Source organism: Staurois parvus, unplaced genomic scaffold (genome assembly GCF_062004578.1).
Source record: "Staurois parvus isolate SC_StPar_1 unplaced genomic scaffold, SC_StPar_1.0 ptg000039l, whole genome shotgun sequence".
Lineage (NCBI taxonomy): Eukaryota > Metazoa > Chordata > Amphibia > Anura > Ranidae > Staurois > Staurois parvus.
In genome coordinates, this window is record NW_028317835.1 from 2,117,014 (window position 1) to 2,130,233 (window position 13,220).

At 47.4% G+C, this 13,220-nt stretch overlaps 1 protein-coding gene and 1 pseudogene across 1 annotated transcript in view; one reads left to right on the forward strand and one right to left on the reverse strand.

The window, feature by feature from the left end:
- LOC149470550 (uncharacterized) overlaps positions 1 to 13,220 on the reverse strand; it is a 263,673-nt pseudogene that overhangs the window by 163,042 nt on the left and 87,411 nt on the right.
- Positions 1 to 13,220, forward strand: part of LOC149470551 (uncharacterized) — a 75,735-nt gene that overhangs the window by 24,952 nt on the left and 37,563 nt on the right. The window contains exon 2 of the mRNA XM_089662581.1: positions 5,826 to 5,839. Within this exon, the coding sequence (XP_089518707.1) occupies positions 5,826 to 5,839 (14 nt within the window). The remainder of the gene's footprint in view (positions 1 to 5,825; positions 5,840 to 13,220) is intronic.

The following is a 13,220-nucleotide window of genomic DNA, read 5'->3' on the forward strand; positions in this document are numbered from 1 at the left end:
ACACCGGGGAGGGAAAATGGGTAATTGGGCCCAATTTGGACCTTGTCACTTAGGGGTGGACTCACTTTTGTTGTCAGCAGTTTAGACATCAATGGCGGTGTATTGAGTTATTTTGTGGGGACAGCAAAGTTACATTTTATACAAGCTGTACACTCACTATGACACATTATAGCAAAGGGTCATTTCTTCAGTGTTGTCACATGAAAAGTGAGAATCAAATATTTACAAAAATGTCAGGGGGGACTTACTTCTGTGAGATACTGTACATCCCCTGGGGGAATTACGATGTCGGTAAGTTAGTTTTTCATGTATTAATGTGGAGTTCACCTGCTCAGTCCACTGTGGTCTTATGGGAGTATGAGGTGATACCCAGAATTGTGCTATTAGTTTATGGGCAATCAGGGGCGGACTGACAACTCATGGGGCCCCCGGGCAATAGGGGATCATGGGGCCCCTGTGTCCTTGCCCAAACTCTAAAAAGTCTATGAAAAAGGGGCATCTTGTGGGGCCCCCTACTGACCCTGGGCCCACGGGCAGTGCCCAAGTTTCCAAATGGTCAGTCCACCCTTGTGGGCAATATACAGCAGCCTCACTATTGCTATATGACTTGGATGTGTAAATAATTATTGTCAATTTTTATTAGAATAGGTAGGCGCTACATACAACCTTTAGATGATATAATTGTGCAATTGGTAGGGACTATTAATTCTTAAAGTCCCTGTGTGCAACCCTCCAATTGTGCATAAATAACCAAATATGCAAAAATGATGTTCTCATAACAAATTTCAGGACAGTTGTGTATAAATGACATAAAAAATAAAATATAAAAAATATAAGTCCATAAATTAAGTTCAAAGTGACACTCCTTGTGGCTTCTTTAGCCTGTGGCCCAAACCGGACAGGAAAAAAGATTGTGACTGTAATCTTCACCGTGTGCCAACAGGAGTAATGAATACAGATTGCTCACTCACCAGATCCTTTGACCCCAATCAAGGTGGTCAGATGTGCTTTTGGTCATATAGGAGACCATCCTAATTAGGGACAGCTTCACAGTATTTAACCAGTTCCCATTGCCACTATAGCCGAAGGAATGGCTACAGCACGGTTGTGTAAACCTGGGACGATGTCCATGGACATCATTCCAGGACATGCCTCCTGTGCATCCCCAGCGGAGTGGACCCGGCCTCTCTGGTGATTGTGGACACAGCTGATCATGGGGTATGGTAAACGGCCAATCACAGTGGCCTTTTACCACTTTATCAGCTGTGTCCAATGACACAGTTATCACCGGGTAAATACAGCGTGTGGAAAGTACTGTCGAGAACCGGCAATTATCACCGAAGGGATCGGCACTTATCAGGGCACTGATGATCAGTGCCGCCTGTAGCAATCGTGCACACTGAGATGGACGCGGTCTTCCATCTTTTTAAGAATCTTCCATGCTGTATCATCTCTCACTCCCAAAATCAGCTTCCCTCCTCTGATTTCCCCCCTCCCTAAGGAATGTGGTCGGTGTGTGTTTGCAGAGATCACAGGCAACAGACTCATTGGGAGGGTGTCATGGCTATAAACCTCACTAGCTAGGTGCCCCTCTGTCTGTGAAACTCTTGCGAGAAGGGCTTCTAGAGCCATAAACCAAGTCCTTCACTGAGTTCAAAGACATTCCAGATAAGTCATAAACTAGACACCACATTCAACATCCATTTCCCCCTATGATTACATATCTTGGATTATGAAAGACTTACACAAACATGAAGCACATATTCGGATGGCTCATGTCAAGACAAATCACCTGGTATTTTATACCCCCTAGCTGGCATACACAGGAGAGTAGAAAATTATATCTCCTTAACCATTCAAGCAGTTCTCATATTTCATATGTAGACGTTCAGCCGGTGATTCTGAGTATTAATCTACTAGTAGCAAGGCTGCTAAATGCACCGATAAGTTATGAACCATTATTATTATTATTATTATTATACAGTATTTATAAAGTGCCAATAGTTCGCTCAGCGCTGTACATTACAAAGGGGGACAGAACATGTGACAGAACAATACCAATACAATGCAAAACATGAGGGGATTGAGGGCCCTGCTCTTTCGAGCTTACAATCTAGGAGGGAGGGGATGGTGGCACAGGAGTAGAAAGCTGTGGGGGATGGAGTGGTAGGAAGAGTGGAGGAGGTTGGCAAGTTAGCAGGGGGTGGGGTAGGCTTCCCTGAAGAGATGGGTTTTCAGGGTGCGCCTAAAGGAGAGGAGAGTAGGTGATAATCTGATGGGTTGGGGCAGGGAGTTCCAGAGGATGGGTGACACCCTGGAGAAGTCCTGGAGGCAGGCATGGGAGGAGGAGATAAGGGAGCTAGAGAGGAGGAGGTCTTGTGAGGAGCGGAGTGTACGGTTTGGGTGATATTTAGAGATAAGATTGGATATGTAAATTGGGAACTAGAGAGAAGGAGCTCTTGTGAGGAGCGGAGTGTGCGTGTTGGGTGGTACTTGGATATTAGGTCAGTGATGTAGTTCGGGGCAGTATGGTGGACAGATTTGTACGTCAGTGATAGGATTTTGAATTTGATACGTTGCGCAATCGGAAGCCCGTGGAGGGATTGGCAGAGGGGGGTGGCGGAGATGGAGCGGTTGGAAAGGTGAATGAGTCTGGCTGCCGTATTCAGGATCGACTGAAGCGGGGATAGCCAGCGGCGAGGCAGGCCAGTGAGGAGGGAGTTGCAGTAGTCGAGTCGTGATATGATGAGGGAGTGGATGAGCTGTTTAGTGGTTTCTGGGGTTAGGAACGTGCGGATTTTGGCGATGTTGCGGAGGTGGAGTCTGCACGAGTTTGGTAGTGATTGGACTTGGGGCTGGAAGGATAGGTTGGAGTCCAGAATGACACCAAGTACTCTGGCCTGCGGGGCGGGTTTGATGGTGGCATTGTTGGACATGATGGAGAAGTCAATGGGGGGTGGTGTCTGGGTTGGGGGGGGGGGACAAGAAACTTGGTCTTGGAGAGGTTCAGTTTAAGGAAGTGGAGTGACATTCAGTCAGATATGTTGCTCAGTAGGTGTGTGATTCAGGCGGAGACCGAGGGGGTGAGGTGGAGGGTTGAGAGATAGATTTGTGTGTCGTCGGCATATAGGTGGTAGTTGAAGCCGTGAGAGTGTATGAGTTGGCCAAGGGAGGAGGTGTAGATGGAGAAGAGAAGGAGCCCGAGGACGGAGCCTTGAGGGACCCCAACAGAGAGGGGGAGTAGGGGACATCAAATGTGAGGATTTTTGGTCATAGCTTGGGTCTCCACCTACAACTCCCTCCCCAAATGAGGCAATTGGTTTACTGCTCCAGGGAGACACCCTGTGGAGTTGCTAGAAAAAGCTAAGTGGAGTTGAAAGAAGTTGAAGAATCTCCCTGTTTTAACATTGGAACAGACAGTGGGAAATAAGAAATCCTTTTGCTCTGAAACCTGATCTGCTTAACCCAGGATGTGTGGCAAGTACTTTATCCCTCTAAACTTCTCTCTGTTATCTCTTTGCTGTGCTGTTGTTCTCTGTATATTTATATTTATATATATATATATATATATATACACATACGTACGTATATATATATATATATATATATAAATATATATATATATATATATAGGCTACATCTTTTTCTGTAAATATTTTTATTGCACCCTTTTGACCTTTTAGTAGTAAATCTTACTTTCTGAAAGTGTTGAACTGTTTCTAAAGCCCTTTAATGCAAACTACGAATTCCTGCCTCTGAAGAACGCTACTGTGTGGGTGTTTTAAACTTCGGTATATCTCTGCCTGCAGTGACAGTGGTATACCGACGATTATTCAAACATCATAGTGTTATTGCTGATATTGCTAAGTTTTCTCTTTCTCTGTACAAAAAGGAGGTGATGGCAGTGTGAAGGGTTAATTGCGTAACTAACCTGACCCAGTAACAATTGCTCCCAGGCTGCAGATACAGATTGTGGTCCATTAGCTGGAAAATCTTTGTGCAGAGTGCAGCTGGGTGTGTGTGATGGGAGTGACTTTTGGGGGTGGGGGGACCCCTGTGTCAGCTCATGTTCCCTTCATTATGTTTAACCCACCCTGTGCCTGTTAAGGGGTACAGGGTGTGAATGTGAATGTCATAGTATTATGTATTGGTGTGGACATTGTTCCTTGTTCTCTGCCATGTGGATGTCCATTGTTCTCTGCCATGTGCTGCATCCCATTGTTCTGTGTCTTGGTTGGGTGGGGGTGTTTCATGTAGCCCTTCCCACTGATGGGGCGGGCTGATGATGTCTATTTCCTGCATGATCAGCAGGTGGTGTCCGGGGATTTGTGTTCGGACAGGGAAGCTGCCATATAACGGAAATACCCAAGTGAGGTCTGGGTCCAGTTCCGTTACATTGGTGGCAAGCTGTGGGATTGTGCTTCCAAGCTGTGCAATGGTACGCAGAGCAGGAATATTTAGGGGTCTCGACAGAGTGCTCTCCTGAGGGACATGAGTTTGGTGGCCCTGGATTGCTATGGGAGAGCCTTACAGATCATTTTGTGTTTGGTGATGAAGGAGAACCTACCCTGGAGGAGTTGTGAGAAGACAGAGAGGCTATGTTCGGTCTCACAGGGGTCTCAGAGCTTGAGCCAGATCTGGAATACCTGCTGAAGAAAGAACTGCATCTGGGAAGGGCATACAGGCAACTGCTAAAAAATGCTCGACAGCATGCCCAAGAATCGGCAGTGGAAATTCCAGAGACTGGGGATTTGATAGACTTTTCTGCTGAAGAGGAACCAGCAGAAAAGCTGGCAACAGAGCCAAACATTTCTGACCTCTGCCCAAAACAATCAGCATCCGCAGGAGCTACAGGAAGAGGATGCAATCAGTGCCTCACTACAATAGCTTGAGCTGATGTCCGTGGATGGGACTTCGGTCTCCACTGACACAACCCCAGAAAAGGGTCTGGCATTGGGACAGGAGGATATCAGCCTTACTTTGCGAACACTGGGGGATGTCCATCAAGTCAAAGTGGATGAGACTACAGTCACCACCTGGATACCCCAGGGATGCTGGGCAGTCGGCCCAGATACCCAACAGCATGATGGAGTTGGCCCAGCCACCCTGTCTTCTCTCCAGCGTCTGAGAGGACTTCAGGGAGAAGGACCAGTCCGTACTTCTCCCCAGCAGTGGGTATGTTCTACGGGAGAGGCAGAGGTTGGCTGGGTGAGTAATGCTTGGTGTGTGACAATTTGTTTGGGGTACTGTGTGGGTGCCGGCATTGTGGGACTGGAAGTACAGATTAACTTCAGAGTCCACCCATCTGGGATTTACTCCTGCGTTAGTCTCCTGTCGAAAGGGGAGATATGTGACGGGAGTGACTTTTGGGGGTGGGGGGACCCCTGTGTCAGCTCATGTTCCCCTCATTATGTTTAACCCACCCTGTGTCTGTTAAGGGGGACAGGGTGTGAATGTGAATGTCATGGTATTGTGTATTGGTGTGGGGATTGTTCACTGCCACGTGGTTGTCCATTGTTCTCTGCCATGTGCTACATCCCATTGTTTTGTGTCTTGGTTGGGTGGGGGGGCGATTCTTGTAGCCCTTCCCATTGATGGGGTGGGCTGATGACGTGTTTCCTGTTCCTGGTTGTGTTTCCCCGCCCTGTGTATATATCTTGTGTTTGTGTAAAAATAAAGGAGTTGACTTCCTGTCTTAGGAAGAGTCGGGTGCTGTCTATTTACTGCAGGATCAGCGGGTGGTGTCCGGGGATTTGTGTTCGGACAGGGAAGCTGCAGTACAACAGAAAATACCCAAGTGCGGTCTGGGTCCGGTTCCGTTACAGTGTGGCATTGTTACGCACGTGACAATGCGGTTTTAGATTGGCTAATCCTTCGGTCACGAGTTTGGTGAGAAGGGCTGGGGTCCGACGCCATGATCGTCACACCACCCACCTGTGCCTCCCACCTGTGCCCATCATTGCCACCCACCTGTGCCCATCAGTGCCACTCTGCAGTGCCACCCACCTGTGTCCATCAGTGCCACTCTGCAGTGCCACCCACCTGTGCCCTGCAGTGCTGCCTATCAGTGCCTCCTATCAGTGCTCTTCAGTCCTTCCTATCCGTGCCACCTCATCAGTGCTGCCTATCAGTGCAGCATCATCAACGCACATCAGTGAAGGAGAAAAATTACCTGTTTGTAAAATGTTATTATAGATATAAAGAAAATCTTTTATTTTTCAAATATTTTGCTCTTCTTTTATTTATAGCTCAAAAAATAAAAACACCCAGCGGCAAAGAAATATTTTTATAATTGGTAAATAATTATTGTGATACAAATCCCAAGATGCACTCCTCCAGATCCTGAGGAAGAGAAATAGAAATAGCCATAATATAATACTGGTAATATCTTTCCAGTATCAGAATAATTCTGGAAATCTCCAAAATGTGTATCAAATCCCCTACATCACCGCTACATTTGGGGCATAAGGGGGAATCCCTCCGGTCCCAACTGAACAACTGAGCTGGGCTCCTGTAAGTTCTATGTAAAAGAAATAACTGAGATAGTTTCTGTGAAGAGGACAGGGAGATGAGAGGTACGGAGGTCCAAATCTCCTCCCACTTCCTCTATGTCTATTTCCCATTTCCTTCTACATGGTAATTGGGCAGAGTCTTGGGTAAGAATGAAGACTGGAGTATATACCAGAGATCATGCCTTTCCTACTCGTACCATCCATCAATCCCTGGATCAGTCATGGCTCCTCAAGAACTAAAGTGGAGAGAGAAGCTTGAGCTGGAAGCACATGGTGCAGTTGTAGATATGTACAAAAAGGGACCCCTTGGTATGTTAACCACTTCAAGTCCGGACACTTTCACCCCCCTCCTGCCCTGGCCAATTCTCAGCTTTCAGCGCTGTCACACTTTGAATGACAATTATTCAGTCTTTGAACATTGAACCCAAATGAACACAAAACACATTCTGCTATATCTCCTGAGTATGGGGATATCACCTGTGTGATGCATAGATGGGTCCAAAATCCAAGCAACACATTTGGGTTTTCAAGGAGCATAAATTACACATCTACACTAATTTCATGACTACCAATCACATATTTGGCTGCCCAGAGCACCAGGACAGTGGAAACTCTCACAAAATGTCACCATTTTGGAAAGAAAAAACCCAATGTATTTTCTGAAGTGAATAGTAAGTTTATTTGGTCATTTTTCACCAACAGTTTTTTTGAAAATGCAGGAAAAAAAAGGAAAATATTTATTTTTACACAAAGTTCTCAATTAATATGATATTTATAACAAACCTTCTAGGCGTACTTAGAAACATACTCCACAACACATTCTGCTACTCCTCTACAGTATGGGGACATCGCATGTGAGACTTTTCCACAGCCTAGCCACATAGGGGGACCAAAATCAAAAGCGCACAATCAGGCTCTCCGAGGGCATAAATTACACACCAAATTTCCTGATGACCTATCACATTTTTGAAGGCTCTGGGACACCACGACAGTGCAAACACCCACAAAATGACCCCATTTTGGCATCGTGAGTCTTTTGAAGACTTTTATATTGGCCTCCATGAGTGGTCAGAGAAAATAGCTTAGTGTATGATCACCTATAGCAGTCCCCAAATGTCAGGGTGGTACAAATACCTCCCAAATGTCAGGGCAGTACAAATCCCTCTCAAATGTCAGGACAGTGATCGGGGGCACTGTTACTGGTGTGGGGGTGATTGGGGACACTGTAACCGGTGTGGGGGTGATCGGGGACACTGTAACCAGTGTGGAGGTGATCGGGGACGCTGTAACCGGTGTGGAGGTGATCGGGGACGCTGTAACCGGTGTGGAGGTGATCGGGGACGCTGTAACCGGTGTGGAGGTGATCGGGGACGCTGTAACCGGTGTGGAGGTGATCGGGGACGCTGTAACCGGTGTGGAGGTGATCGGGGACGCTGTAACCGGTGTGGGGGTGATCGGGGAAACTGTAACCGGTGTGGGGGTGATCGGGGAAACTGTAACCGCTGTTGGGGTGATCGGGGACCCTGTAACCGGTGTGGGGGTGATCGGGGACGCTGTAACCGCTGTGGGGGTGATCGGGGACCCTGTAACCGGTGTGGGGGTGATCGGGGACCCTAGATATGCTTTCCAGCTGCAACATCATAGGAATCACAGAGCTAGACAACTCTATGTCCTTCAAAACTTGGCTCTCAATAGCCATGCTGTCACAGGCAGAGGTGATAAACAGGGTATGACAGTGATGGGTATGTACAGGAGAGGAGTACGGAGGTATGACAGTGATGGGTATGTACAGGAGAGGAGTGTGGAGGTATGACAGTGATGGGTATGTACAGGAGAGGAGTGTGGAGGTATGACAGTGATCAGTATGTACAGGAGAGGAGTGTGGAGGTATGACAGTGATCGGTATGTACAGGAGAGGAGTACGGAGGTATGACAGTGATCGGTATGTACAGGAGAGGAGTACAGAGGTATGACAGTGATGGGTATGTACAGGAGAGGAGTACGGAGGTATGACAGTGATGGGTATGTACAGGAGAGGAGTGTGGAGGTATGACAGTGATCGGTATATACAGGAGAGGAGTACGGAGGTATGACAGTGATGGGTATGTACAGGAGAGGAGTACGGGGGTATGACAGTGATGGATATGTACAGGAGAGGAGTACGGAGGTATGACAGTGATGGGTATGTACAGGAGAGGAGTGTGGAGGTATGACAGTGATCAGTATGTACAGGAGAGGAGTGTGGAGGTATGACAGTGATGGGTATGTACAGGAGAGGAGTACGGAGGTATGACAGTGATGGGTATGTACAGGAGAGGAGTGTGGAGGTATGACAGTGATGGGTATGTACAGGAGAGGAGTGTGGAGGTATGACAGTGATGGGTATGTACAGGAGAGGAGTGTGGAGGTATGACAGTGATCGGTATGTACAGGAGAGGAGTACGGAGGTATGACAGTGATCGGTATGTACAGGAGAGGAGTACGGAGGTATGACAGTGATCGGTATGTACAGGAGAGGAGTACGGAGGTATGACAGTGATCGGTATGTACAGGAGAGGAGTACGGAGGTATGACAGTGATCGGTATGTACAGGAGAGGAGTACGGAGGTATGACAGTGATGGGTATGTACAGGAGAGGAGTACGGAGGTATGACAGTGATGGTTATGTACAGGAGAGGAGTACGGAGGTATGACAGTGATGGTTATGTACAGGAGAGGAGTACGGAGGTATGACAGTGATGGTTATGTACAGGAGAGGAGTACGGAGGTATGACAGTGATGGTTATGTACAGGAGAGGAGTACGGAGGTATGACAGTGATGGTTATGTACAGGAGAGGAGTACGGAGGTATGACAGTGATGGGTATGTACAGGAGAGGAGTACGGAGGTATGACAGTGATCGGTATGTACAGGAGAGGAGTACGGAGGTATGACAGTGATGGGTATGTACAGGAGAGGAGTGTGGAGGTATGACAGTGATGGGTATGTACAGGAGAGGAGTGTGGGAGGTATGACAGTGATCGGTATGTACAGGAGAGGAGTACGGAGGTATGACAGTGATGGGTATGTACAGGAGAGGAGTACGGAGGTATGACAGTGATGGGTATGTACAGGAGAGGAGTACGGAGGTATGACAGTGATGGGTATGTACAGGAGAGGAGTACGGAGGAATGACAGTGATGGGTATGTACAGGAGAGGAGTACGGAGGTATGACAGTGATGGGTATGTACAGGAGAGGAGTACGGAGGTATGACCGTTCCCAGGGAGGAGTATCTCAGGAAGGGTCTATACTCCACCATAACTCTGGTTCTCGGAGTGTCAGGTCCCAGCGGGTTCTCCTGGTGTCTCTCCTGTTATTCTGTCTCGGACACATCAGAGGAACATGGTGGGAGATCGGCCTGAATGTCCTTCCTAGGAGGGAATACCGGAGCCATTCTGAGGCCCATTTAATGGCCGGCAATGGGGAGGAAACCAACACTGAGAAGTAGATGCTGAGATATATACAGCACAAGGCAGCACAGTGGCTGAGTGGTTAGCACTTCCACCTGGCAGTACTCGGGTTGTTGGTTCAAATCCCAACCATGGCACCACCTGCCTGGAGTTTGCATGTTCTCCCTGTGCCTGCGTGGGTTTCTTCCAGGTACTCCTGTTTCCTCCCACACTACAGAGGCATGCTGGGAGATGAGTTCACTCCTGTCTAAGTTGTCCCTAGTATGTGTATGTATGAATGTGAGTTAGAGCCCTTAGATTGTACGCTCCTCGGGGGCGGGGACTGATGGGAATGTACAATATAGATGTAAACTGACGGCGCTATATAAGTACCTGGAATAAATAATAATAATACACCCAGATCATCGATGACGAGGAGGAAGGTTCGGTCACAGATGATTGGTCCGTCTATAGCAGGGACAGGAGCCGGGACCAGGAATAGGAGATCCACCTGACTTACCCGTGTGCTCTGACATGGAGAGGATCCCATGCTGGCCCTATGGTGGCCGTGTGTTCAGGATGGAGACCAACAATCACAGGACCTTCTGGAAGCCAATCTAAAATGGCTGAGAGGAGGAATGTGTTCCCGGGACAGGAAGTGAACCCAGACAGGAAGTGACACCAGACAGGAAGTGACTCCAGACAGATTTATACAGATGCTGCAGTATGGAGAGCAGACACTAGATGGTGAAAAAGCTGAATAGCATAAAACAACAGGGAAAAGAACCTGAAAAACAAAAGACGATGGCGGCTCTTAAACTTCTATTATGAATTAAACACAGTTATCACATTACAGTGCAGAAGATTAGATCTTCGTCCTCCATTTTGTTGTAGCCCGTCTGTCCCTCCTCCAGCGGCCATTTTCCCTTAGTCTGATATCAATGTTCTCGCAGTTATACACATCACATTGCAGTGGATTAGATCTTCCTCCTCCATTTTGTTGTAGCCCACCTGTCCCCCCTCTGGTGGCCATTTTCCCTTAGTCTGATATGAATGCTGGCACATTTTGTCCCCTGATATTAGACATTAGCCGGGTGATTGTATACACACAGCGGGCAGATCTCAATCAATGTCACCCACTAGTCTATACTGTCACGGGGTTGGCCAGCCAATCATGTGGCTCCTATTCTGTCCTTCCAATGACCATTCCTAGTACATAGGACTCATCTTCCATACTACATTCATGATACAACAAGATGGAAACTCCCAATATACAGAGAAAATCTCCCATAAAATACATAGAAATCACATCTGCCCTAAAGGGCCATAAACATAAGAAGATTGCCCCCGACGCCCCCAGATTCATCTACAATACTAGCCAAGGTGTCATTGGTCCCCCTAATACACGGACAGTACCTGTTTCATGTACAGGAATGAAGACAACACAAGCTGCTGGTGTGAGGAATCATGTTGTACAACAGAACTGCATCCAGGTCAGCATAGAACAGGAAGCAGGAAGTAGAAGGCCATGCAATATTCCCGGATACAAGTCGGGTCACAGGATTTGTACAATGACTCTATAACGTCTCCCTTTTTTACATTCCATTCAAACCTTGTAAACAATGAAACTAAAACAGATCCTGAACAGTCTTGAACATGGCATGCTGTGTGACTGGTAGATACACTACAGATTGAGTCTATCTGGTGGTCTGGAAACTCGACCACTACACAAGGCCACAGGGATTTTCCTGGGGGAATCCATTCAGCTACAAAAGGTGTTGATAAGGAGCGACCCTCTTTCCTGGTTGGTGTGTTTGGCAGAGAAGAACTTGTCGGGATATGTGGCTGCATTATGTCATCCTCATTGTATCCCGATATGACAGCGGAGTTCTCTCTGCTTTGAGTATATGGTCCAGTAGGACTCGGGGCATTGAGCACCTCAGGAGGATCACGTGCAGGATGCTCATAGGCTTGTGCAGGGAATCGTTCTGCCCTTCGCAGGTCCACTCGATTGCGGCGGTAAAGACTGCCTTCTACATCCACAAGATATGATCGAGGAGCAACCCTCTGAACACAGGAACCCAGTCTCCAGCAACCGGTCCCGTCACCTGGAAGCGGCTTCATACGGATTGGCTCTCCAATGCTTAGTTCAGGTAAGTCTTTAGCAGACACATCGTATGACAGTTTGGCAATCTGTTTCCTCCGCTGCAGTTTCGCCGGGACACCAGTAACCACACAAGGATCAAGTAATTTGTAGGCCACAGGCAATGAAGTCTTCAGTCTCCTAGACATCAAGCACTGTGCAGGACTACTGTCCATGCCTTCAGATGGGGTGTTCCTCCAATGTAGAATGGCCTTCCACAGATCAGTACCATCAAACTTGGCCTTCTTACAAAGATTCTTCACTATCTTGACAGCCGATTCCGCTTTGCCATTGGCTTGCGGGTGCCTCGGGGATGAGGTAACATGCTCAAATCCCCAATCTGTAGAGAAACGTCTGAATTGCTCACATGCATATTGAGGTCCATTATCCGAGATGACTCTATCCGGCTGGCCATAACGTGCAAACTGTGCTTTACAACGCTTGATGGTAGTATCAGCAGACAGGTCAGGAAGTAGCTCAATCTACCAAAAGTCGGCATAGTGATCAACAATTAATAGAAAGTCCTGCCCAGCATAATTCAGTAAGTCCATGCTTACAATTTGCCAAGGCCGGGTGGGCAGCACATGCGACATCATAGGTCCTTTCTGTTGTGCCTGCGCATATTCATTGCATGCCGAGAAACACCTAACAAAGTCTCTAATCTCGTACTGCATGTAGGGCCAGTATAGGGTATCACGTGCTTGCCTATAGCATGCTTCTCCTCCAATGTGACTGGCATGAATACGAGTCAGCATCTCCCATCTTAAAGATTTAGGAATGATGACCCTTGGCCCCTTGTACAGTATACCATCTTGAATGGCGATTTCATCTCTGAAAGTCCAATATTCTCTCACAAGTAATGGGGCTTCCAACTTGGAATCAGGCCAACCGTTCAGAACAACATATTTAAGAGCCTGCAAACTCTCATCGGTTTCAGTGGCCTGTTTTATCTGAAGCAATCGTTGGTCCGTGACGTTTAAATAGTCTGAATGATTAATCTGTGACAGGACCTCCAGGTCCCGCTGAACATTGCAAACTGTGTGTTGTGCATACTCAGGTGTACCACCTGCTGCTGTAGCTCTGCTAAGAGTGTCACTAATGTACATTTCAGGACCAGGTTTATAGACATTTAGGC